Source organism: Rhinopithecus roxellana, chromosome 2 (assembly GCF_007565055.1).
Source record: "Rhinopithecus roxellana isolate Shanxi Qingling chromosome 2, ASM756505v1, whole genome shotgun sequence".
NCBI classification, from domain to species: domain Eukaryota; kingdom Metazoa; phylum Chordata; class Mammalia; order Primates; family Cercopithecidae; genus Rhinopithecus; species Rhinopithecus roxellana.
In genome coordinates, this window is record NC_044550.1 from 142,113,668 (window position 1) to 142,139,136 (window position 25,469).

At 38.4% G+C, this 25,469-nt stretch overlaps 1 protein-coding gene across 4 annotated transcripts; it reads right to left on the minus strand.

The window, feature by feature from the left end:
- Positions 1–1,383: 1,383 nt before the first annotated feature.
- Positions 1,384–25,174, minus strand: TLR6 (toll like receptor 6). 4 transcript variants are annotated; one of them, XM_030921435.1, is made up of 3 exons: positions 24,135–24,157; positions 21,096–21,140; positions 1,384–4,952 (listed from the first exon to the last, which is right to left on the minus strand). In XM_030921435.1, the coding sequence occupies exon 3, from the start codon at positions 4,886–4,888 to the stop codon at positions 2,435–2,437; it is 2,454 nt and encodes an 817-aa protein (XP_030777295.1). In that variant the 5' UTR covers positions 4,889–4,952; positions 21,096–21,140; positions 24,135–24,157; the 3' UTR covers positions 1,384–2,434. The 4 variants fall into 4 exon arrangements, with proteins under 4 accessions (XP_030777295.1, XP_010364110.1, XP_010364111.1 ...); XM_010365808.2 differs by lacking the exons at positions 21,096–21,140; positions 24,135–24,157 and adding an exon at positions 25,072–25,174; XM_010365809.2 differs by lacking the exon at positions 21,096–21,140 and having other exon boundaries at positions 24,135–24,266.
- Positions 25,175–25,469: the final 295 nt, after the last annotated feature.

The window sequence follows — 25,469 nt, forward strand, 5'->3', positions numbered from 1 at the left end:
GATTATTTAGAATCTGTGGCAATTTTTGTTGTTGTTGTTGTTGTTGTTGTGGTTGTTTATTGTTTTTATTGTTTTTAGGCAACAGTTCAACAAATCTGTTCAACAGGGGTTGTGGAAGAATGTGCCGTTTGGGATAGAGCCTAGGGAGGAAAATAAATGTTGTTTTCCTGAAGAGAAAGGAAGGGCTAATGCAGACAGATGATGATGCTAATAAAATGTCATTAAGGCTTATTTTGTTACAGCTATTATGAAAACAGTTTCTTTCTTTTAATTTTTTTGAGATGGAGTCTCACTCTGTTGCTCAGCTCACTACAGCCTCTGTCTCCCAGGTTCAAGTGATTCTCCTGCCTCAGCCTCCCGAGTAGCTGAGACTACAGGTGTGCACCACCACACCCGGTTAATTTTTGTATTTTTAGTACAGACGGGGTTTCACCACATTGGCCAGGCTGGGCTCGAACTCCTGACCTCAAGTGATCCACCTGCCTCATCCTCCCACAGTACTGGGATTATAGATGTGAGCTACCGTGCCTGGCTGAAACCAGTTTATTGAATGAGCTAAGTCCAGAAAGCAAGGGCTTCATTTTTCGCTAACCACTGCCTTACAACAAAGTTCTGTTGGATCTCCTTCAATCATCACTCCTGAATCTTGGGCAGATACCATAAATTTTAGTGACAAATCTTATTTTAGTCCTTGCACCTCTATATAAGGAATTAAAATGTCCAGGCCAGTCCAATTTAACAGCAATCTCACACCTCATTCAAAATTCTGCTTAGCCTTCCTTGCAGTGAAATGAAGAAGGAATACAGTCAGTTTACTCTTCCTCTATTGTCTCTGTCTTCTCTATATTCTAGATGACCCCATGCCATTGCAAGGGAAGAGGGCATTACACAAAGAGGAGCAGATCTTCCTGTAGTTAACTATTGAATAAGGCAAACAGGCCAACATGCTCCTGCCAGCTACTATGGCAGAGTCCAAATGCTGGTTTTTTCACAGGGTATGTCTGTGAGTTATTGGAGGGTCTTCAGTGTACCCCACATTGCACAGTTCCATGATGCAGAGGCACATTATCTGGCTGACCTCTTGCAGCAACCTCCACCCCAAACCCCTCTTCTGCCTAACCCCATGTCCTCTTACTGCTATCGTCTCTTTGCACAACAGGCTACCCTATTGACTGATATCCCATCATGACAACACAAGCCCAGCTACTCTTCCATAGTCAAAGCCGTGTGAAGAAATTCATATCCTTTTACCATGCCAATAATGGAAGGACAGGTTGCTATCACTACTTCTCTTCCCTCATCCTGCCATTTTGGGTTGCTCAAGCCAACCTTTCACCTTCTGAATTCCCCAGGTGGGAAGAACTCATCTATTCATTCAACAAATATTTATCAAGCACTTGTATTTGCTAAGCACTATTTACCAGTCTCTGTGTTCCCAGTGCCCACCCTCATCCCAAACTCCAGCAAACACTCATCAAGCTCTTCCAAGAGTTCTCAAGCCACACCACATTTGCTGCACTGAACCCGTGTGCTCCTGTTACTCTGCAAGCTTTCAGTCTTGGAGTGGGATGCCAGGCTACCTTCTACTGTGCTTAGAGTCCCTCACACTTGTCTGCAAGAAATTCAAAGCAACCTCCCTATGGTCTAGAACCTCCGCTTAATGACTCTTTAATCATGCTTTTGACTCTAGTCTCCTAGAGATGGATAATACAGACTGGGAGTCATTGGTCTCCTTCTGCTCTTCCAGGCTGGCTGTGTCTAGTATCATGTGGGTGCAGTTACTGTCTTGTTAGCTTTGAGGCTTTAGCCAGAATTCTAAGACAACCAGAAAAGTCCCATTCAATACCCAGTTACAAATAAATTTGGCCCTGAGTTTTCTTGGAAAGCAGGTAAATCCACGTCTTTCACCTCAACAGCTTATGACGAAGTCCATATTTCCCTTTACATACATACACTATTACATCATGAGTTCTCATTGGTTAATTACATATTTGTGTAGCAGGATAAAAAAATAAATAAGTTATTACACATATGTGAAACAAAAGACTTTTTTATATGCCGTAGCTGATCTAATTTTTTCCCCAAGCCCAAACTTGAAGAGAATGATGATGCTGACCAAGAAACCAATAGGATTCACAGGGCACTCTGAGGACCAGTGCATATGACACTGAAGTTGACTGTTTCCTTACTGCCATGAAGCCATATAAACTCTTGCTCACACAGAATCCATTTGGGAAAGCAGAGTGGAGAGGAGCTGAAAAACTGAGAATTTACTCAAAAGAGACTGTTCCAATTTGAGACATAATGACTAAACCGGAAGAGACCGGGCTGTCTCTAACTGGCAAGTTGAGTACCACCTCACCACCTAGCCCAACTCCCCAGATGAAACGTTGTTTTTGTTAAGTCTTTCCTGAAGGCATGAGGATAATGGAGGTTACTTAGAACTGTACTGTTCACCATCATCCAAGTAAATATGGTTTCTTGAGTTTTCTAATTTTTTTAAAGATTTCACATCGTTTTCAGTGACTAGTGTTAATTTCACATTAAAAGTGGCTCTAATGTTAGCCCAAAAGAGCCCACGTTTGCTTTTCTCCTTGGGCCATTGCAAATAAGTCCTCTGCGTCATCAGAGCCCTCAGCTTGTGGTATTTGTTGGGAATGCTGTTCTGTGGAATGGGTTCCAGTAAGATGAGGATTAGGTTATTAGATCCTTCATGAAACAGACTGTGGTGGGCAAAGTAGAGCTCATAATGGCACCACTCACTCTGGACAAAGTTGGGAGACAAAACAAAGATGGACTTGTAACTCTTCTCAATGCAGTTGATGATATTTTCCACAATGCTCTTGCCAGGAACAAAGTTTCTCTCATGAAGGCAAATCTGCATACCTTCTTTCTCTAGGTAAGGTACCAATTCATTTTTCACCCAGGCAGAATCATGTTCACTATATGAAATAAATGCATGAAACTGGAGATTTCTTTGGAGTTCTTCTAAGGGTACGTTCCTGGCCCTGCGTCGGGTCTGGGTCCACTGGCACACCATCCTGAGATACCAGGGCAGATCCAAGTAGATGCAGAGGAAGGTCACAGCCACAGCCAACACCAGCATGGTGGCACCGATGGTGATGATCAGCAGAGTTATGTTGCAGGATAATTCAGACATGTGAAAGTCCTTTAGTGTGGTTCCTCTATTACTTTCTGGGTAGTCACACTTATAAGAATCAGGCCAGCCCTCTACCACTTCACTTGATACTTGCTCTATATTTCTGACAAATTCTCTTAGCTCACAGGTACACTGGAATGGATTGTTCCCTGCTTTTATTGACCTCATCTTCTGGCAGCTCTGGAAGAAATCAGCTGATGGGTGGGAAACTGAATTGTGATCAATGATCAACACAGAAAGGCTCCTAAAGCTGCCACATCCAGGAAGGTCGGTTAAAGAATTGAAAGCAATATTGAGTTCTTGCAAAGCTTCCAGTTTTATGACTTGTTTAGGAATGCTCTTTATTTTATTGTTGTGAAGATCAAGTACCTTGATCCTGGGAGGTAAACATCTGAAAACAGAGTCAGTAAGTATATTTGAAGACAAATTTAACACCACTATACTCTCAACCCAAGTGCAGTTTTCCTTATGTCTACCAGATTCCAAAGAATTCCAACTAACATCCAGTATTTCCAAAGATGGCATATCCTTAGTCATGAGACTTACTTTGAAAATGTCTTTTAATCCATTCTTTTGTAAGATAAGTGTCTCCAACTTAACTAACGTGGAACATTTTTCAAAAATACTATCTGTGAAAACATTCTGGGTAAAGTTCAAAAACTTGAATGTGCTTGGTGCATGAGGACACAGCATGTGTATAAAAGGTGTATCTGAAATGGTTAACATCATAATGTTCATCTCAGAAAACACGGTGTACAATGCTGTCTGTGAAAAGATAAAAACTTGGTTCGTGATATGTTCTATTTTCAATGCTTTCAATGTCGTTTTAGAATAAGTAAAATCTTCTTCACGAATGCTTTTAATTATTGTTAAATTGTAAATATTGAGATATTCCACAGGTTTGGGCCAAAGAAATTGAAAGACTCTCACCAGGCATTTCCAAGTTGTTTCTATGTGACTGAGGGTAAAATTCAGTAAGGTTGGACCTCTGGTGAGTTCTAATAAAAATTTAATGAAAACTTGACAGTTGTCATCATTCAATTTAATATTAGTCAGTTGTAGGCACCCTAAAGTATTAACTGATATGTTCACTTGGATAGAGAATAAACTAGAGGGGTGAAAAACAAGGTGAAGTGTTTTTGTATTCAGAATTTGTAGACTTTCTGTCTCATTTTCTTTTATATAATAATTTCTTAAATCCAGAAGGATGTAACTTAGATGCAAGTGAGCAATTGGCAGCAAATCTAATTTTTGTAACTTCATAGCACTCAACCCCAAGAAATTCAGTTGTGACAAGTTGCCAAATTGCTTACAGATAGGCAGGGCCTTGAAGTCATTGAATGAGAGATCTAAATGCCTGAAACTCATAATAGGATGGCAGGATATCTTTTGCAACTGATTATGAGATAAATCCAAATATTCCAAGTCCTGGTTGAACTTGAAAACGCTTAAATCAAGTAGCTGGATTTTGTTATGGGAAAGTCTCAAAACTTTCAGCTCTGACAGAAAGCTCATGTCAGAGACCTGAAGCTCAGCTATGGAGTTGTGAGACATATCTAAGACTTTGGTTTTTGGCGGTAGGTCTTTTGGAACACGAGTAAGACCTGTTTTTGACTTGTCTACTGCAAATTCACTTCCGTCGGAGAACTGGATTCTGGTTCCAACTATTATGATCATAAGGCAAACAAAATGGAAGCTTTTAACAATAGGTTCTTTGTCTTTGGTCATGATGTTGCAGTGGCTATCCTAAAGAGTTGTTGTTCTTCAGAGCATCTTGATATGAGTCCAAATTCTAGAAATGTAATATACACTAAGATTAATAAAGATCAGGTGGTTACTCTCAAACCTCCACTTACTAACCATAAAATCTAAACGATTTCTTCATTCACTAGTAGAGTCGTTTCTGTTCCCATAATTTAATATGATACTTTTTATAACCAGTTATAGTGCTTGCTCACACCAGAAGAGGCAATATAGGTCTTGTTATCAAAGAATTGTGGTTGTGTGTTTTGACCTGTCTGGTTGCTGCCTAAGGGATTCACACTCAGGGGCTTGCCTTTGTTTTGTACACCTTAGAACTTTCTCAGGGCTGGAACAGCCATCTGGGTGGTGGTTACTGTAAACACTTAAAAAGGCAAATATACTAGCTGCAGCCACCTGAGCAAGGGCTAACAGAGGGGGCAAGCAGCAGACACATCAAAAAGCCTGGGAAATACGCAAAGATATACAGAAAAAGATACGTGGGAGAAAAAAAGGCTTTGGAAATCTCTGTATTTACCAAGTAGTCTAGAAGTCCACTCACGTGCCCAAGGCTGGACACATGTTCAGAGGAGACCTGAGAAAATCCTAAACTTCACCTCTGGCTCATCTTCAGCTTCCATGCATGCAGAAAGTGAAGGCTAAGGCAGAGCTGTGAATAAGCTGGCTAAGCATTGAGAAAGTGATCCAACACAGCCAATCTGCAAAGATCAGGGGAGTTTTTGTTTTTGCTCCTGGTATTTTGCTTTGTTTTTGTTTTAGTTGCAGATGTTTAAAGAAATCTCACGTCACTGGCTGACCACTAAGCTAATTGGACAGAAAATGTAATAGCCACACATGATAAAGAATAGTCTTTATAAAAAATATTTAGAAAAGTCAATAAAAAAGCAACTAGAAGCCACAAAAAGCAGCAACACACTCTGGGAAAGGGAGGCCAGCCACAGTGGCTCAAGCCTGTAATCCCAGAACTTGGGGAGGGCAAAGCAGGGGGATCGCTTGAGTCCAGGAGTTCAAAGCCAGCCTGCGCAACATGGTGAAACTCCATCTCTACAAAAAATACAAGAATTAGCTGGGCATGGTGGCACATGCCTATAGTCCCAGCTACTTGGGAGGCTGAGGTGGGAGGACTGTTTGGGCCTGGGGAAGTCGAGGCTCCAATAAGCCTGCACTCCAGCCTGGGTGACAGAATGAGACCCTGGTAAAAAAAAAAAAAAAAAAAAAAAAAAAAAAAAATTGCTCTGGGAAAGGGGGACAGAATTTGATTTTTAGAGTTACCTCATTACAGTGTTTTAAATGTCTGATTTTAAAAAATAAAAATCAAAAAATAATCACTGGCCCCCAGATTTGCCAGTGGACTTGCTCTGGGTTTTGCCCTGAAATAACACAAGCCTTGCAAAAAGCAAATGGAAAGAGATTGTTGTCTTTTTGATTGTGCAACTTGGCCTTAAAGGAATCTCTAATTTATTTGTTTAAAAAAAAATAGCCATGCAAAGAAACAAGAAAGTATTGTTTATTCACAGGAAAAGAAATTAAAAGAACAAAGTCAGATAACTGATACCACCTAACACTGAGGCTTGCTACAAAGCTACAGCAATCAAGGCACTGTGGTTTTGGTGAAAGAATAGACAAATAGATCAAATGGCCAGAATACAGAGCTTAGAAATAGCCCCACACAAAAATAATCAACTGCTGTTTGACAAAGGAGCAAAGGCAAATCAGTGGAGAATGGATAGTCTTTTCAACAAATGGTGCTGGAACAATTAGACCTCCACATGCCAAAGAAGAAGAAGGAAGAAAGAAGAAGAAGAAGAAGGAGGAAGAGGAAGAGTAAAGTAAGTAGGAAGAGGAGAAGAAGGAGGAGGAGGAGGAGGAAGCGAAGAGAGAGAAAAAAGCAGAAGAAGAGAAGATAGGAGAAGGATAAGGAGCTAAGGATCAGGAGAAGGAGAAGCAATAGAAAGAAAAGATAGCTGTCCTCATCTCAGCCTCCCCTCATCGCCCTCCTCCTCCCCGTCCTACTCCGCCTCAAAGACCTCATCCTCCTTACATACTCTCTTCAGCATTATGTTCTGACTAGACCTTTAGACACAGACCTTACAGTTTTCACAAAAATTAGCTCAAAATTAACCATAGACCTAAATGTATAATGCAAAACTATAAAACTTCCAGAAGATAACACAGGAGAAAATAATCTAGGTGACTTTGGATTTGTTGATGATTTTTTAGATACTACATCAAAAACATAATCCAAGAAAGAAAACACTGTTAAGTTGGACCTCATTAAAATTAAAATTTTTGCTTTGCAAAAGACACTACAAGAGAGTGAAAAAGACAAACCATAGATTGAGAGAGGATATTTGCAGAACTCATATATGATAGGGACTTGTATCCAAAATATGCAAAGAACTCTTAAGCTCCACAATAAGAAAACAAGCAACCTAGTTTTTAAATGGGCACAAAAATCTAAACAGACACCTCACCAAAGAAGATATATAAAGAGCAAATACACATATAAATAGCTATCCGACATCATATTTCATCATGGTTTTGCAGATGAATACAGCAATGAAATTACACTACACTTATGAGAATGGGTAAAATCCAAAAACAACATCAAATGTTGGTAAGGATGTGGAGCAACAAGAACTCTCTTTCACTGTTGATGGGAATGCAAAATGGTGCAGCCACTATGGAGGGCAGTTTCTTATAAAACTAAACATAGTCTTATATGATCCAGCAAATTACATTCCTGGGTATTTAACCAAGAGAACCTAAAATTTATGTCCACATAAAAGACTCCATGTGGATGTTTATAGAAGCATTATTCATAACTGCCAAACATTGGAAGCAACAAGATATCCCTCAATAGGTAAAAAGATTAACAAACTGGTACATTCACACAATAAAATACTATTCAACAATTAAAAAAATGAGCTGGAGAAGCATTAAAATGGTTGAATAGAGGCACCTAGCACTCACCCCCTCTGCAAAGAAGGACCAAAACAGTGAGCAGATAATCACACATTGAATGAGCATCTAAGAGAGAACACTGGAATTCAGCAGAGAAGTGACAGTGCACCTCTGAGGCATGGGAGAAGAGAGAAGTGAAGCAGCCAGCCCAGCTGGGACTAGCTCAGAACCAGGAGGAACTTCCCATTCCAGGGAAAGGATAACTGAGAGATCTTCAGAGGTCCACATTTCCACTATGGACTCCTGTAATCCTAGCCATGAGCTAGCTCCTTGGCCCTCACATGCCCTGAGGCTCTCTGGAACCTATGCAGTGGCATTGTTCCACAATGAGACTTCACATTGGGTTCCACATACCCCATACCCTGAGACCCAAACAGCTTCAGCATAAGGCTCTTTTAAGAGTCCAGCCCTCACCACACACATCCTGTTCTGGGGCCCAACAACCCTGATTCTCCAAACCCCTGAAGCCCCACTGATATTCTCCTACATCCACCTAGAGGGCTACAGCATTGTAATGCCAGCTAAGATCAGCAGTGCAGCTAGGTCCTCAGCACTCTAGCCCATGCAATGCCCTACATCCCAGGAAACAGGAAGCACAGTGCACCTAGTGGCTCTCCCTGGGACAAAGGGAGTCAACGTGTGCATTCCCCAGAGCCTAAGAGCTACCTGCTCAGGGCCACCACCGCTTACAGCAACCCCACCTTCTCTAGCAGCAGGACTACCACACATCTACACATGCCTCCAAGCGGCCTGAGGACAGGTTCACCACGCCCTCTGCTACTAGTGCCTGCCTGCCACTGCCATGGCCAACATTCATCCACGAATGCCACATGGGTTCCTGGGGACTGGCTTGCCCAGCTTGCTGCTGCCACTGCTGCTGCCTGTGCATACCACTTGGGGGCCAGAGGGTTGGCCCACTTTTGCTACTGCCATAGTTGATGCTATGCAAATTGTACAGGGGCCCAAGAACCTGCCCTCCCACTTGGTCCATTACTGCCACTGCACGCATCCAACTAAATCTCCTGTAGGCTCAAGGACCCCTCACCACCAGGCCCACATACATCACACTGGGGCCTGAGAACCAGCAAGCCTAGGCAACTGCTGCCACCACTGGTGCCTGAGAACAGGCCTGCCTGGTTTCCCCATTCCCAGCAAAGCTTTGCCATGGCGTCTGCTAACGACTGCAACCTAAGCCACTGAGGAACCCAAATGCCAGCGACACTGATGACAGCTGAAGAAATCATACAGAAACTACACTGCTGTGCCCACTCAGAATCAAAGCCAAAGCACCCTATACTCAACTAACACTATAAAAACACCTAGAGGCAAAAGTCTTTCCCTGTGAAAGTCAATCCATAAAATTGGAAGCAGCAGCTATTACATTAGATGCATAGATATCAACATAAGGACACAAGAGATACAAAAGTGCAAGGAAACATGAAACCTCCAAAGGACACAATCATTGTCTAATAACAGATCCCAACAAAAAGAAAATCTACAAAATGCCTGAAAAATAATTCAAAATAATGATACTAAAGAAACTCAGTGAGTTACAAGAGAGCATAGATAAATAATACAAAGAAATCAGAAAAACAATTTGTGATCTGAGTCAGAAATTCAACAAAGAAATAGATATTAAAAGTAGAACCAAATAGAAATTTTGGAACTACAGAAGTCAATAAATGAAATAAAAAATATAATCAAGAGCTTGTGCAAACAATAGACTAGGCCAGGTGCAGTGGCTCACATCTGTAACCCCAGGACTTTGGGAGGCCGAGGTGGGTGGATCACCTGAGTTCAGGAGTTCGAGACAAGCCTGGCCAAAATGGTGAAACCCTATCTCTACTAAAAAAAAAAAAAAAAAAATTAGCTGGGCGTGGTGGCGGGCACCTATAATCCCAGCTACTTGTGGGGCTGAGGCACAAGAATCACTTGAACCTGGGAGACGGAGATTGCAGTGAGCTGAGATTGTGCCATTATGCTCCAGCCTGGGTGACAAGAGCAAAACTCCATCTCAAAAAAAAAAAAAAAAAAATACATATATATATATATATATATATATATATATATATATATATATCAAGAAACAATAGACTAGATTGAGCAAAAGAAAGAATTTTTGAACTGAAAGATCTTTTGAAACAACCCAGTGAGGCAAAAAAAAAAGAAAGAAAGAAAGAAAGAAAAAAGGAATAAAAAAGAATAAGGAAAGCCTATGGGACACCATTAAGCAAACAAAATTCACATTTTTGGAGTTCCAGAAGGAGAAGAGATGAGCAAAGGGATAGAAAGCCTAATTAATGAAATAATAGCTAAAAACTTCCCAGGTCTTGCAAGAGGTATAGACATCCAGATACAAGAAGCTCAAAAATTCCCAAATAGATTTAATTCAAAAATGTTCTCTCTGAGGAAGATCACAGTCAAACTCTTAAAAGTTGAAGACAAAAAGAGAATCCTAAAAACAGCAAGGAATAAAAAAGTCAAGTCATATATAAGAGACTCCCCATCAGACTAACAGATTTTTCAGCAGAAACTATAGGCCAGGAGAGAATGGGACAATATATTCAAAGTGCTGAAAGAAGAAACTGTCAGCCAAGAAGACTATACCCATCAAAGCTATCCTTCCATAATGAAGGAGAAATATTCTTTCCCAGACAAGGGACAACTAAGGGAATTCATCACCACTAGACAAGGCCTACAAGAAAAGCCTAAGAGAGTAGAACATCTGGAAGTGAAAAGATTATATCTACCACTATGAAAACATACGAAAGTATAAAACTCACTAGTAGAGCAAATACATAAACGAAAGAGAGAAAAGAGTTGAAGTTACTACTATAGAAAACCACCAAAGTTCAATGATAAACAATGAGAGGAAGAAAGGAACAAAAGAAATACAAAACAACCGGAAAACAATGAGCCAAATGACAGAAATAAGTCCTTACCTATCAGTGATAACCTTGAATGTAAAAAGATTAACTTCCTCACTTAAAAGATATAAACTAGCTGAATAGATTTTTTTACTTATTCAACTATATGCTGCCTACAAGACACTCACTTCACCTTCAAAGACACACATAGACTGAAATTGAAGGAAAGGAAAAAGATATTCTCTGCCAATGGAAACCAAAAGCAAGCAAGAATAGCTATACTTATCAGATAAAACAGACTTTAAGTATAAAACTATTAAAAAAGACAAAAAAGCCATTATATAATGTTAAAGGGATCAATTCAGCAAAAGGATATAACAATTCTAAGTATATACGTGTCCCACACAGGAACACCCAGATATATAAAGCAAATATTATTAGATCAAAAGAGAGAGATAGACTCCAATACAATAATAGTTGGGAACCTCAACATCCCACTCTCAGCACTGAACACATCATTTAGACAGAATATCAGCAAAGAAATATTGGATTTAAACTGCACTTTAGACCAAATGGACCTAACTGATACTTACAGAACATTTCATCTGATAGCTGTAGAGTACACATTCTTCTCATCAGTGCATGGAACATTGTCCAGAATAGACCATATCTTAGGACACAAAACAAGTTTCAACAAAGTTTTAAAAATCAAATCATATCAAGTATTTTCTCAGATCACAATGGAATAAAACTACAAATCAATAACAAGATGAACTTTGGAAACTGTATAAATACATGGAAATTAAGCAGCATGCTCCTGAACAACCATTGGGTGAATGAAGAAATTAAATAGGAGGTAAAAAAATTTCTTGAAAAAAATTAAAATGCAAACACAGCACACCAAAACCTGGGAGATACAGCAAAAACAGTGCTAAGATGGAAATTCATAGCAATAAATGCCTCCATTAAAAAAAGTAGAAGGATTTGAAATAAACAACCTAACAATGAACCTCAAGGAAGCAAGAACAAATAGAAAAGCAAGAACAAACACTTCCTAATATTAGTAGAAGGAAATAAATACTAAAGCTCAGAGAACTAAACAAAAGAGATATTTAAAAATAGAAAAGATCAATAAAACAAAAAAATTATTTTTTTAAAAGATAAAATCAATAAACCTTTAGCTAACCTTAATAAACCAATGTCCAATAAACCTTAGACTAACCAAGACAAGAAAAGAAAGAAGACCAAAATAAATAAAATCAGAAATGAAAAAGGAGACATTACAGCTGATACCACAGAAATACAAAAGATTGTTAGAGACTATTATGAACACCCATATGTTAACGAATTGGAAACTCTACAGGAAATGTGTAAATTTCTGTATACATACAATCTACCAAGTTTGAGCCTAGAAGACACACAAAAAAATGAACAGACCAATAATAAGTAGTAAGTTTGAATCAGTAATAAAACATTTCCCAACAAAGAAAATCTCAGGACTGGATGGCTTTACTGCTGAATTATGCAAAACTTTTAACAAATAATTAATACAAAGTTTTCTCAAACTATTCAAAAAAATTGAAGATGAAGGTATTCCTCCTAACTCATTCTACAAAGCCAGCATTTTCCTGATACCAAAACCAGACAAGAGTTTTGTGTCATGACTCACATCTGTAATCCCAGAACTTTGGGAGGCTGAGGCGGGCAGATCACCTGAGGTCAGGAGTTCAAGACCAGCCTGGCCAGCATGGTGAAACCTTATCTCTACTAAAAATACAAAAAATTACCCAGGCGTGTTGGCGGACACCTGGAATCCCAGCTACTCAGGAGGCTGAGGCATGAGAATCACTTGAACCCGGGAGGCAGATGTTGCAGTGAGCTGAGATTGTGCCACTGCACTCCACATTGGGTGACAGAGTGAGACTCGGTCTCAAAAAAAAAAAAAAAAAAAAAAAAAACAGAAAAGAAATCAAGAAAGTAATCCTATTTGCATAGTTACAATTACAATACCTAGGAATAAACTTAATCAAGAGGGCAAAAGGCCCCTACAAAAAGACTACAAAATACTGATGACAGAAATTGAGAACACAAAAAATGGAAAGACATCCCATGTTCATAGATTGGAAGAATTAATATTGTTAAAATGACCACACTACTCAAAGCAATCTACAGATCCAGTGCAATCCCTATCAAAATACCAATGATATTATTTACAGAAATATAAAAAATATCAAAATTCATATGGAACGAGAAAACACCCCAAATAGCCAAATCAATACTGAAGAAAAAGGACAAAACTGAGGGGATCATACTACTTGACTTCAAAAGATACTACAAAGCAAAAGTAGCATGGTATTGGTACAAAAACAGATACATAGACCAACAGAACAGAATATAGAACCCAGAAATTAATCCACATATTTACAGTCAATCAATTTTCAACAAAAGTGCCAACAACATACACTGGGGAAAGGCCACTCTTCATATTCAGTCATATGTATAAGAATGAAACTAGACCCCTATCTCTCACCAAAGAATGAAACTAGACCCCTATCTCTCACCATATACAAAAATCAATTCAAAATGGATTAAAGACTTAAAAGTAAGACTTGAAAGTATAAAACTACTAAGAGAAAGCAGAACAAATGTTTCAGGACATTGGTCTAGGTAAAGATTTTATGGCTAAGATTTCAAAAGTACAGGCAATGAAAACATAAATAGACAAATGGGACTATATTAAACTAAAAACTTCTACACAGCACAGGAAACAATCAACAGGGTGAAGAGATAACAGGGTTAAATGGGCAAAAATATTTGCAAACTATTCATCCAATAAAGACTAATAACCACAATATACAAAGAACTCAAACAACTCAACAGCAATAATAATAATAATCCTATGAAAAAGAAGGCAAAGGATTTGAATCGACATTTCTCAAAAGAAGATACACAAATGGCCAACCGGTATACGAAAAAAATGCTTACCATGAATCATCAGGAAAGTGCAAATCAAAACCGCAATGAGATATCATCTCATTCTAGTTTAAATGGCTATCATCAAAAAGATGATAAATAGCAAATGCTGGTGAGAGTGCAGAGAAAAGGGAACTCTTATACACTGTTGGTGGGAATGTAAATTAGTACAGCCATTATGGAGAACAGTATGGAGGTGTCTCAAAAACCTAAGAATAGAACTAGAACTAACATACAATCCAGCAACCCCACTTCTGGATGTTTATCTAAAAGAACAGAAATCAGTGTATCAAAGGGATACCTGCACCTCCATGCCGATTGCAGCACTATCCACAATAGCCAAAATATGGAATCAACCTAAGTGTCCATCAACAGATGAATGGATAAAGAAAATGTGATATATATGCACAATGGAATAGCATTCAGTCACTAAAAATAATTAAATCCTGTCATCTACAGCAATATGGATGGACCTGGAGGTCATTATGTTAGCAACATAAGCCAGGCACAGAAAGACAAATATTATGTGTTCTCATTCATCTGTGGGAGCTAAAATACTCATCTCAGCAAGGTAGAGAGTAGAACAATAGTTACCAGAGACTAAGAGGTGAGTTGGGGAATGAAGAGAGGTTGGTTAAAGAATAAAAACATACAGTTAGATAAAAAGAACAAGTTCTAGTGTTCAGTAACACAGTAGGGTGACTATAGCTAACAATAATTTATTGTATATTTCAAAACGGCTAGAAGAGAAGATCTGAAATGTTCCCCCACTCACATACAAAATTATAAATGTTTGAGATGGTGGATATCCTAAATACCCTGATTTGACACACTGTATGCATGTGTCAAAATATTATAGCTACCCCATAAATATGTATAATTATTTTGTGGGGAAGGAAAGAAGAAAGAGAAAAAGAGAAGGAAAGGAGGGAGGAAGGAAGGGAGGAAGGAAGGAGAGGGAAGGAAGAAAGAAAGAGGAGGGAAGGAAGGAAAGAAAGGAGAGAGAGAGGGAGAGAGAGAAGGAGAGAGAGAAAGAAAGTTAAAGAGAGAGGAAGAAAGAAAAAGAGAGAAAGAAACAGAGAAAGGAAGGAAGAAAGGAAGGAAGGAAGGAAGGAGGGAAGGAAGGAAGGAAGGAAGGGAGGAAGGGAGGGAGGGAGGATGATCCTTAAATCCATTTTGTTAGGTGAAAGAAGTAGAAGATGGCTTGGGCCCAGGTGGCAGAGGTGGTTGCAGTGAGCAGAGATTAAAAGGACAGAGAGAGAGAAAAAAAATAAAAAACGGAGACTTTTTCAAAAAATGAAGAGAAGTCCTTTTTGTCCATCTGCATTCATGAAAGATAAAATTTCTCAAGCTCTCAGCTCTCTGGGCAACTGTATATGTGGTGGTGACCCGTCACAGTTTTTGATCAATCACATCAAAGGACTTAGGTTGCCCATCATGGTTTGACAGTGTGGATGGCAGCAGCAGTTAAATAAGCCATTAATTTGTGAGCACGGTTCATCTGTTCATGAGTGTTTATGCATGCAACTGCCCTTAGCATATCTCAGTGTTCATGCTTGCAAAAATATGTATGTCACTATTATCTATTTTATTGTGTAAAGTGACTTATAAAATACTGTAATGTTTTCATATGTTTCTCAAATAAATCTCCTTTCAAAAATGTAAATGAATGTCTTTTAAAGAATGTTTAAATTTTTTTTCAGAATTATATTTTCAGGATTTTGATATTCCAGGATTTCAGCATTCAGGATTATGGCACTTGGGATTGTGTCTTTCAGGATTCTGACCCAAACCCAACTTTCTGATCCCCAACCCAATTTGGCCAAGGTGACATCAAAAGAAAAGGAAGGGGAGGAAGGTGGTTGGCAGGACATTGAGGGCTGGCTGGGAGGTGGATCTGCCTGCAACGTGATGGTCAAAGCCCTGTGGAGGACAAGAGGGATCAATCCTTTTGGGAGGGCAGATGAGGACTGGAATGAGGCTACATTTATATCTTAAGGGGAACTACCTATTTCCTCTACCTTCATGAATTGGACCTGACCAAAACTAGCTATAAGTGGCCTGGCAGAAATAATATCACCATTCATGGAGCCAGTGAGAAAATGCAATTAACCCAGGCCAAACTGAGCATTTGTGCCTTGCTGGGGGCTGGTAGCAGGCACACAAGCCCACAGATCCCATGTTTGTGACTGGGAAAAAGGGGTAGGACTAGAATTATTTAAAAGGGAAAGCAAGGAGCCAGTCTCAGAAACTCATATATATGCTTAGGAGTCTATTCCCCTTAGGCTCTGATCTGCACAGAAAAGCATCTGTGAGCCCCCATGGAGGGCAAAAGCCAGCATACCTCTGTGTGCCAGCACACAAGGCCAGACAAGTCTCCATGGCCACCCAGCTCCCACAGGGGCATCCTGGCCGCCTGTCCTCATGAACTAATCACCTTCCAGAGGCCCACACACCTAATACCATTACGTTGGTAATTAGGCTTCAGCATATGAATTTCGGAGAGACACAAACATTCAGGCCATAGCAATGGCACATATACTGTGCTCTTTTTAATCCCAGGAGTGTTTTAGTTATAGAATCTCATTGTTGACATAATTCCTATTATAGTGGGTATTTTTCCAACCTAGATTAGACTGCAAGCCACAAATTTAGAGAGACAGTATTCAGCACATGATAATCTGAAAACACCAAGTTCCAACAGGTAACACACTGACAAAATGAAAAAGTTTGTTAGGCTAAAGCTGCTGTATGGAAGAGATAACTACTTTCTCAGGGCCTGGAAAGCCTCATTGCGTTACAACAGATTATAGACGTTGATGTTTGTGACAATGATGCTGAGCGAACAAGAAAAGATTACCTGGCTGAGGCATGGAGGCAGGTGCATGAGCCCACACACCCCATGTTCATGATTGAAACAAAGGATTGGAACTGCCAGACTGGCTCAGAACCTTTTCAGGCCCTGTTCTACATAGGAAAGTGCCTGTGAGCTTCTGGGGGACAAAAGCAGTCATCAACATTTTTAAAGTAGGGCTCTGTGTTGCAGAAATAATTGAGAGCAGATTACCAAAACGAGCACCACTCACTGCTCAGTTTTATTTACAAAGGACCCATTTTTCACCACCAGGGGATATACTGGAACTAGCAAAGCACTCAAGAGATGAGTTCTTTATTTACAAAGGATCCACTTTTCACCATCAGGGGATATACTGGAAATAGTAAAACAGGCAAGAGATGAGGCCTTTATTTACAAAGGATCCACTTTTCACCATCAGGGGATATATTGGAAATAATAAAACATGCAAGAGATGAATCCTTTATTTACAAAGGATCCACTTTTCATCATCAGAGGATATATTGGAAATAGTAAAACAGGCAAGAGATGAGTAGAGTTTCAACCAACCATTCTTTGGAAGAGTGAAAACTGAGTTGGGGAACTTTTGTTACAGAATGGCATATGGTTAAAAGCTCTTCACTGATCCATATAATTTCTCCCAACCGCACATCAGAACACCCACAGAGATACACATACATTTGAAAATCCACTTTGCCACTGAAAACAAGGAAGCACAGAAATGTAATGGCAGGATCCAGGAGCATCTTCACTCACAAAAATGTAACTGGAGCTGTGTTAGGGCAAACCTGCCACACTCAAGCTTTGTCTCAGGAAAATAGACTCCCTGAAGAAAGGCAGGAAGAAATTTGTCCTCTCTCTGTCTGATTCAAACACTGAGGATGAATTCCAACTAGTACTTAATGAGTAATTAGGCAGTGTCCCTTTTACCCCAATGGTACTGATATAAGTGGATCAGCATGCTGAGTTTTCCTTCTATGGACTGCCACACTCCATTCTCTCCAGACTTTACACTTAGTGATGGACACTACCAGGTAAGAGCTGGACATGGGGCAGGGAACCATTTTAGGGAGCACACTGCATTCTTAGATGTGTAACTCAGACAACAATACTTACAGATATGGACAGCAACTAGAATACTGGCAGCGATGTTCATCAGGAATTGCAGTTTGTATACACAATATATACAAAGTATATATTGGTCAAAGTACTAGAGACCTGGGCAATGATAGAAGCAGCTACTACTTTATACTGGTTATATGGTCAAAACAAATAGCTCACAATGAAGATGTAACAGATAAGAACACTTATGCAGCAAGTAATATTGCATCAAAATTTAGAAAGTAAAAAATGTTACAAAACACAAGGAGACATTGTGAGCAAAAGTATTTAGCGTATTTCTCTGGGTCACTGTTAGATCAAGTAGCAAAAAATAAACATATATGGAAATTTGAATGAGATAATTAATAAAGGATTTAATAGAGACATAAATTGTACCCTACAAAAAGAGAATATCATATGTCTAAGTCTCTAGAGTTCATGGAGCATTTACTAAAATCAATGGTTTTTTAGGTCAAATACATATATCTTAAGTATCCCAAAACATAAATTATAAAAGTCATATTTCTGACTATAAAATAAACTTTAAAAATCACATTTTAAAATGTTCTAAGAGGCCTGGCGTGGTGGCTCAGACCTGTAATCCCAGCACTTTGGGAGGCTGAGGTGGGTGGATCTCCTGAGGTGAGGAGTTCGAGACTAGCCTTGCCAACAAGGTGAAACCTGTCTCTACTAAACAAACAAACAAACAAAAATTAGCCAGGTGTGGTGGTGCACACCTGTAGTCCCAGTTACTTGGGAGGCTGAGACAGGAGAATCGCTTGAACCCAGGAGGTGGAGGTTGCAGTGAACCAAGATTGTGCCACTGCACTCCAGCCTGGGTGACAAAATGACATTTTCAAATACAAACATTACAAATTAAGATAGTCAAAAAGGTGGTCTGTGTATGTTCCAGCTTCCTCTTCTTGCCTTTTAATTCCTGAAATGACCAAATATTTTTTAAAATATTAAGTTATATCTATATCTATCTATTAAAGTTTTATCTATATCAATGGATCAATAGATAGATCCATAAAACACTAAAAGGCAAGGGGACCCTTAGGGGACTGAAACCAAGAAGTCTCTGAAATCCGGAAAGGGACTCACCTATGATAGAATATTGGCCTCCCAAAGATGTCTACTTCTAATCCTCAGATGGGTGAATATGGTATATCACATGGCAAAGGAAAATTAATGTTGCGGATGAAATTATAGTTGCTAATCAGCTGATCTTAAAATAGGAAGATTATCCTGAATTATTTGGGTGGCCCCAGTGTAATCACCAGCATCCTTAAAAGTGGAAGAGGAAGGCAGAGAGGATGCCAGGGTGATGTGATATGAGAAGAACTTAGCCCAACCTTGCTGGCCCTGAAGATAAAGGAAGGGGACCATGAGTCAAGAAATGTCAGCAGCCTCTAGAAGTTTGAAAAGGCAAGTACCTGGATTCTCTCCTAGAACCTCCAGAAAGAATGCAGCCTTGCCAGTCCCTTGATTTTAGCCCAAAAAGACCTGTGTCATACTCCTATCCTACAGAACGGTAAGATAATAAATGCATATTGTTTTAAGACACAAAGTTTGTGGTAATTTGTTACAGCAACAGTGGAAAATTACTAGAGACGGGGGCTGGGCATGGTGGCTCACCTCTGTAATCCCAGCACTTTGGAAGGCCGAGGTGGATGGATCACCTTAGGTCAGGAGTTCAAGACCAGCCCGGCCAACATGGTGAAACCCTGTCTCCACCAAAAATACAAAAATTAGCCCGGCGTGGTGGTGGATGCCTGTAGTCCCAGCTACTCAGGAGGCTGAGGCAGGAAAATCACTTGAACCCGGGAGGTGGAGGTTGCAGTGAGCTGAGATTGTGCCACTGTACTCCAGGCTGGGCCACAGAGCGAGACGTCTCAGGAGGGAGAGAGAGAGAGAGAGAGAGAGAGAGAAAATTAGTAGAGACTGGTTTGATCCAGCATCCCAACAAGCAGGCTATGAAAATAGATCAACAAGCACTTTCGCAAGAAGCCCTAAATACAGTTGCACAATCAAGAAGCATGATACTGCAGAAAGCAAACACCATAATAGAAAGGAGCCAAACTCAAGATATGAAAGAAGTTAATATCCAACAAAACAGAAATAAAAGAGCAGAATAGGCATTTATAATAGATATCCTCAGAAAGAGGCAAGATTCTTTCAAAAACAGAGTAAGAACCATGGAAACCAAAGACAACTATTGAAACGAAAAACTCATTGGATGAGTTGAGTTGCAAATAGCACCTCTAATGAGAAAATTAATGATAGAGAAGACCAAGGAGAATTTTTCCAAACCTCAGCACAGGAGGCTAAAGAGATAGAAAACATACTAAAATGCTAAAAGACATGGAAGACAGATCCATATCTGAATTCACAGAGGATGGAGAGTTTAAAAAGAAATTGACTCCAAAATAATAAAATACAAGAAGGATTATTTAGCAAAGAAAAGTAGTAAAATTGAGTGCTAAGTACCAAAAAGCATTGATGACAAAAATCTTCATGAAAATCTCAAGCTAAAAACTGCCAATGATAAGAAGGGAGTTGGCTGAAGGTGGGGTAGGAAGGGAGAGAGTGCACTAAAACCATGTAAGATACTTGTCTGATTGAAAGGAAGCTATAGATTCCAATTAACTCCTGATGTTGTTAGAAAAATATTTGTAAGTATATATATTATAAAATTAAGAGTAATTATGAGAAAATACACATGAAAGGGATAAATTTCAGTCATTTGTGGGGAAGGGATAGAGCTCAGAATGAAGAAACCCCAATCAATCTAGCTGTGTCCTGAAGAAATAACACAATGAGTAATTAGGATGTTTCTGGGATTGTAGAAATGGTCTATCATTAACAAGTCTGTAACAATAATTCACATGAGTAGGTCAAACAACAAAAATAGGTGAGCATCTCTATAAAGGTGAAAAATTCACTTGATAAAATTCAGTTCTCATCTTTGATTAAAAATACAACTTTAGACATTTAAAAGATACTTTGAAAACTTGATAAAGAATACCTCAAATATCTAACTTTAATCAATATCCCACCCCAAGGCCTTCCTGTTAAAGTCAACATCAAGAGTGCACACATTGTTCTTTCTGGAAGTTTTAACCCTGTAATAAAGGAAAAAAATGACAGGAAGAAATACTGAAATGAAGAAAGAAAATCATTATTATTTTTAGATTATAAGACTGTCAATGTGGAAAACCAAAGAGAAGTCATTGAAAAAAATGTTAGCACCAATAAAAGAATACAATAAAGTGCCCGGCACAAAATAAATTATTATCATTACTATTTTCTTAAATACTTTCTTTTTAAGAGATAGGGTTTTGTGCCACTGCCCAGGCTGGAGTGCAGTGGCACAATCATAGCTTAAGATCCTGGGCTTATGCCATCCTCTCACCTCAGCCTCCCACAGAGCTGGAGTTACAGGTACAAGCCACTCCTCCTGGCAAAAATAAATTATATTTTGAAAAAAAATCCCTCAATTATCCAAAAATAGCAGGTTGTCAAATGAATTTTAGTATCTCTGTATAATTAAATAGTACTATGTACCCTTTACAAATAATAAAAATCAAATTGCATGAAAATATTTTCACTATATGTAACAAAAAGCAGTTTATTTAAAAAGTACCAAAGTAAATATGTACCTATGCAAGTAAAAAATTAATAAGATACATATCAAGATACGAACAGTGATTATCTTTGCACAGTAAGATTATAATGGAATTTTATTTTCCTCTTAATTTTATCTATATTTTCAAACTTTTAACATTCAAAAATAAGTTTACTGTACTATTTACTGAATAATTTGCCAAAAATCAATTGCCAATAATATGAATAACGTCCAATCTCACAAAAAATAAAACTGCATATTAAATCAAAAAAGCACATAACATCTAGATGAAACTCATGATCTTGAATTAGATCTCAGTTAAGACAGACTTGCTACAAAACATATTCAGTAACAAGAGGAGGGGTAGGTTCTATGATGGACCAGCTATTAGATGCTATTAAGAAATAAATTTTAATTTTTTATAATGTTATTTGGCTATTTTAGGAAAATGTAATTTTTTTAGAGATAGACAATAAAGCATTTAGAAATAGGTTACCAGAATGCCTGTTATTTTTACTATAAGACATTTAAGCATAAAAAGATAAAGGGGGTCAAAGAAGGATTCTTGTTTCTTAAAAGATTTTTTAAAAGGCAAGATGTTTTTTTCACCTATCAAATAGGGAAAATTTAAAAATACAATATCTGGGTTGGTAGGTGGGAACTAAAATAAGAACCCTCATTCACCACTTAGGCAGGAATGAAAAATTAGTACAACCTTTCTAAAGGGCAATTTGGTAATTTATATAAATTTCTTAAAAATATACCTCCCTTTATTTTAGCAATTCCACTACAAGGAATTTTCTAAAGAAATAGTCAAAAATAACACACAAAAGATATGACTATAAGGATACTCATGACATAATGAAATACTGAAAAAATCAAAATGTCTAATGTAGAAAATGGTTAAATCAGTTATATATAATTAAATAACATGCAGCCTCAAATACTGTACTTTGAAAAAATGATAATGTTAAATGAATACAGTAATAGAAAATTATGGCCAGGCATGGTGGCTCACGCTTATAATCCCAGCACTTTGGGAGACTGAGGCGGGTGGACACGAGGTCAGGAGATTGAGATCATCCTGGCTAACACGGTGAAATCCCGTCTCTACTAAAAAATACAAAAAACAATTAGCTGGACGTGGTGGCAGGCGCCTGTAGTCCCAGCTACTCGGGAGGCTGAGGCAGGAGAATGGCGTAAACCCGGGAGGCAGAGCTTGCAGTGAGCTGAGATCGCGCCACCGCACTCCAGCCTGGGTGACAGAGTGAGACTCTGTCTCAAAAAATAAAAAAATAAAAAAAAATGTGTGTAGTAGGACTCTAATTTTGGAAAATATGATTAAAACCTGACATATACATAAAAGCTAGAGGACAAAAAATGTGATGAAATATACCAAATACTAATAATAATGGTTCTCTGAATCTCTGAATTATAGATGAATTTAATTTTCTTTCTTATACTTTCAGATATCCCTAAAATGTCTCATTTTGAACACACTTTATAAACCAAAAAAGTTATCATAAGACAATTTAAGAGTTGTCTTTATAGTTGTGTAAAAATGTTTTATATTTAAAGAAACATGCTTGTTTTATTTGCAATATTAAAATATAAAGATGGAGAACTTTCAGATAATAGTAGACAACTGACATTCGTAGATGAGGACCCACCCTACAGGTCCCTGGCAACCAGACCCATGGTGTCTGGGTTCACGAGACTGAAAATCAGCCACCGGATGGGAAAGCTGGTCAGCTGTCCCTATAGTATCCTGCCACAAAAACGCAATACTCCTCCAGAGGCATTCATACCCTGAGGCAGTTCCTAGGGTATACACTAAACGAACAAGATAGTAACTTTTATATTTATTGGGAAAAAAGGAGGGAAAAATGGGAAGATGAGAGTGGAAGATTAGAGAGTTCACAGTTTTTTTTAAAGAAAGTAAAAATAAATAAACAGGTAAATGCTCTTGATTTTTTAAATGCATCAAATAAGAAGGGTGAGGAAATAGATGAAATAAGCTATATTTCAGAAAAAAAGGGTAGACAAGACCTGTGAAAATTAAAACTACAAGGAAGAAGACACCAGAAAAAAAAAAAATTAAGTGAGATAAGAGGAGGAAAGATCACATAATCAAGTCAACAAATAGGCAAGAAAAACATTGTTTCATTTGTCAAACTGAAGGTGGAGGGACTTGGAGGAAGGCAATTGCTAGACTGTGCCAGATTCAAGGTTGTGAAGGGCTTGGTCCCGGTCACTTCCTCCATTTAATAAATGTTTATTCAGAGTCTATTTTTCTGCCAGTGCCATGCTACGCACTAGGCACCAGGGATATAAATATGAATCGGACTGACATAATTCCTGCTTTCAAAAAGCTTATGAATCAGGGACAGACACAGACTAGCAAACTATTACAGTACCAAACGACAAGGGAGATCAAACACACTTCTGCTGTAAAAGCATATAATACATAGGTGCCATATCAGTGGTATATATAAATTACTGTTAAATGTTACTGAAAACAATAAACTAGAGAAAGATGAAAAGAGAAAATTCACTAGGTCAAAGCAGAAGAAAGAAATAACATTATTTTTTTCCTTATCACCGCAAGCGCTAGTTGTTTTCCATCTTTTTAAGACAGCTGTAAAGACACTGCTCTTTATCCTGCTTGTGAAATTCAAAGGACATCTGCAACATTTACGAAAAAATCACTTCAAATCATTTTGCAAAAATTTTAAGGAAACGACCTATTTCCTATATAATGAATGGTTAGCAAACTTGCTTACTTGTGCCATAATGTGAAAAAGTCACATAAGTCTTTTTACTTACCAGGTTCTCTTTTTCAGAAGAAGAGAAAATAACTTGCAAATGAACAGAAATACAATTGCAAATGCTTGACAAACACAAGCTCTTAGTTTAAAATTGAGTAAAGCAATACCTTAGAAACAGGTTGGTGCCATCTATTGGCGCACACTGGAATTACTCCTATGTATATATTTCCCTTTGAAAGGTCAGAAGGTATGTGAGTTAGCAGCCTTTTCTGGGCTACAGACTAAACCAGTGATCAAATTTTCTAATTCGTGTGAGGAAGCAACTTACAAACATTTCAATGTGAAGAAAAATATTTTTCTAAGGTAATATTTCTCTGTAAGAGTTTGCAGCCTGGATATTACATTTGTCACCCGAGTGGAAAGTTATTTTAAACAGCCAGTTTTCTATTATCACCATATTTAACATTTCAAGAACAATTGCAGTTTCCCTTACCAAGTGATTTTGAGCATTATTTTAGCTGGATGAGATATTATAAAATAAAATAAGTATAGTTCCACAATTTGGGGCTTTTAAAAATCAACTTCTAAGGACCATTTACTGGTTGATACACATTTATGATGACATATTTAGCCATATCTAGAAGGACTCATACCCACATTCTGATCAACATTTGGTGTTATTAAATGGTTTAGATTTTAATTTAGGAATAATAAATAACACTGAAATCCTACAGGACTCATTTAAAAAGCAATTTTCTAAAGACCATTTAGAAGAATTTCAGAATGACATCAACAGAGGCTGATTACCAGAAGTCTCTGGTTAAGCAGAGACTTCCGGTGGACTGTAAACCCTTTTCCCCAGACTTCTCACTTAACTGAGTTCTGTAAAGAACAGAAGGCATGAGTAAAACAATCATTCCATAATTTATCTCACTGTCTGGCACGATCTCATCTTTATTTAAAAAAAAAAAAAAGACAACAAGGTAAGACCTTACAATTCGGCTAATGACAAAGTTGGACATCTCGGTAAGAATCACTTCTGCTTTCAGGAGGAAGAGAAAGGCTGACTTCTTACGATTCATCCTTACTCATCAAACATAACAGGAAGTCTCTGGGGAGGCTCAGTAGGAAGTGGATGGATCTCTGCTCCACTGACAAAAGGAGACAGCCAGAAAGCAGCAGGTATCTGTGACCCTGGGAAACCAGATTTGTGAAACAAGCCAAAGGAAAGGGCTGGCTGTGGCTTTGAGGGAATTTCAAGTAACCGTGGACTAACGTCTTAAGAAAACACACAACCATCACTGCAGATCTGGGCACATTGACATGTCTCATTAGGAGACTGCATCACAACACCAACGTTCAGGAACAAGGAGACTATTCTTGTCGAGGCTGT

Excerpts from the sequence above, each read along its gene's own strand:
- TLR6 (XM_010365808.2), bottom strand. The coding sequence starts at position 4,888 with ATGACCAAAGACAAAGAACCTATTGTTAAAAGCTTCCATTTTGTTTGC.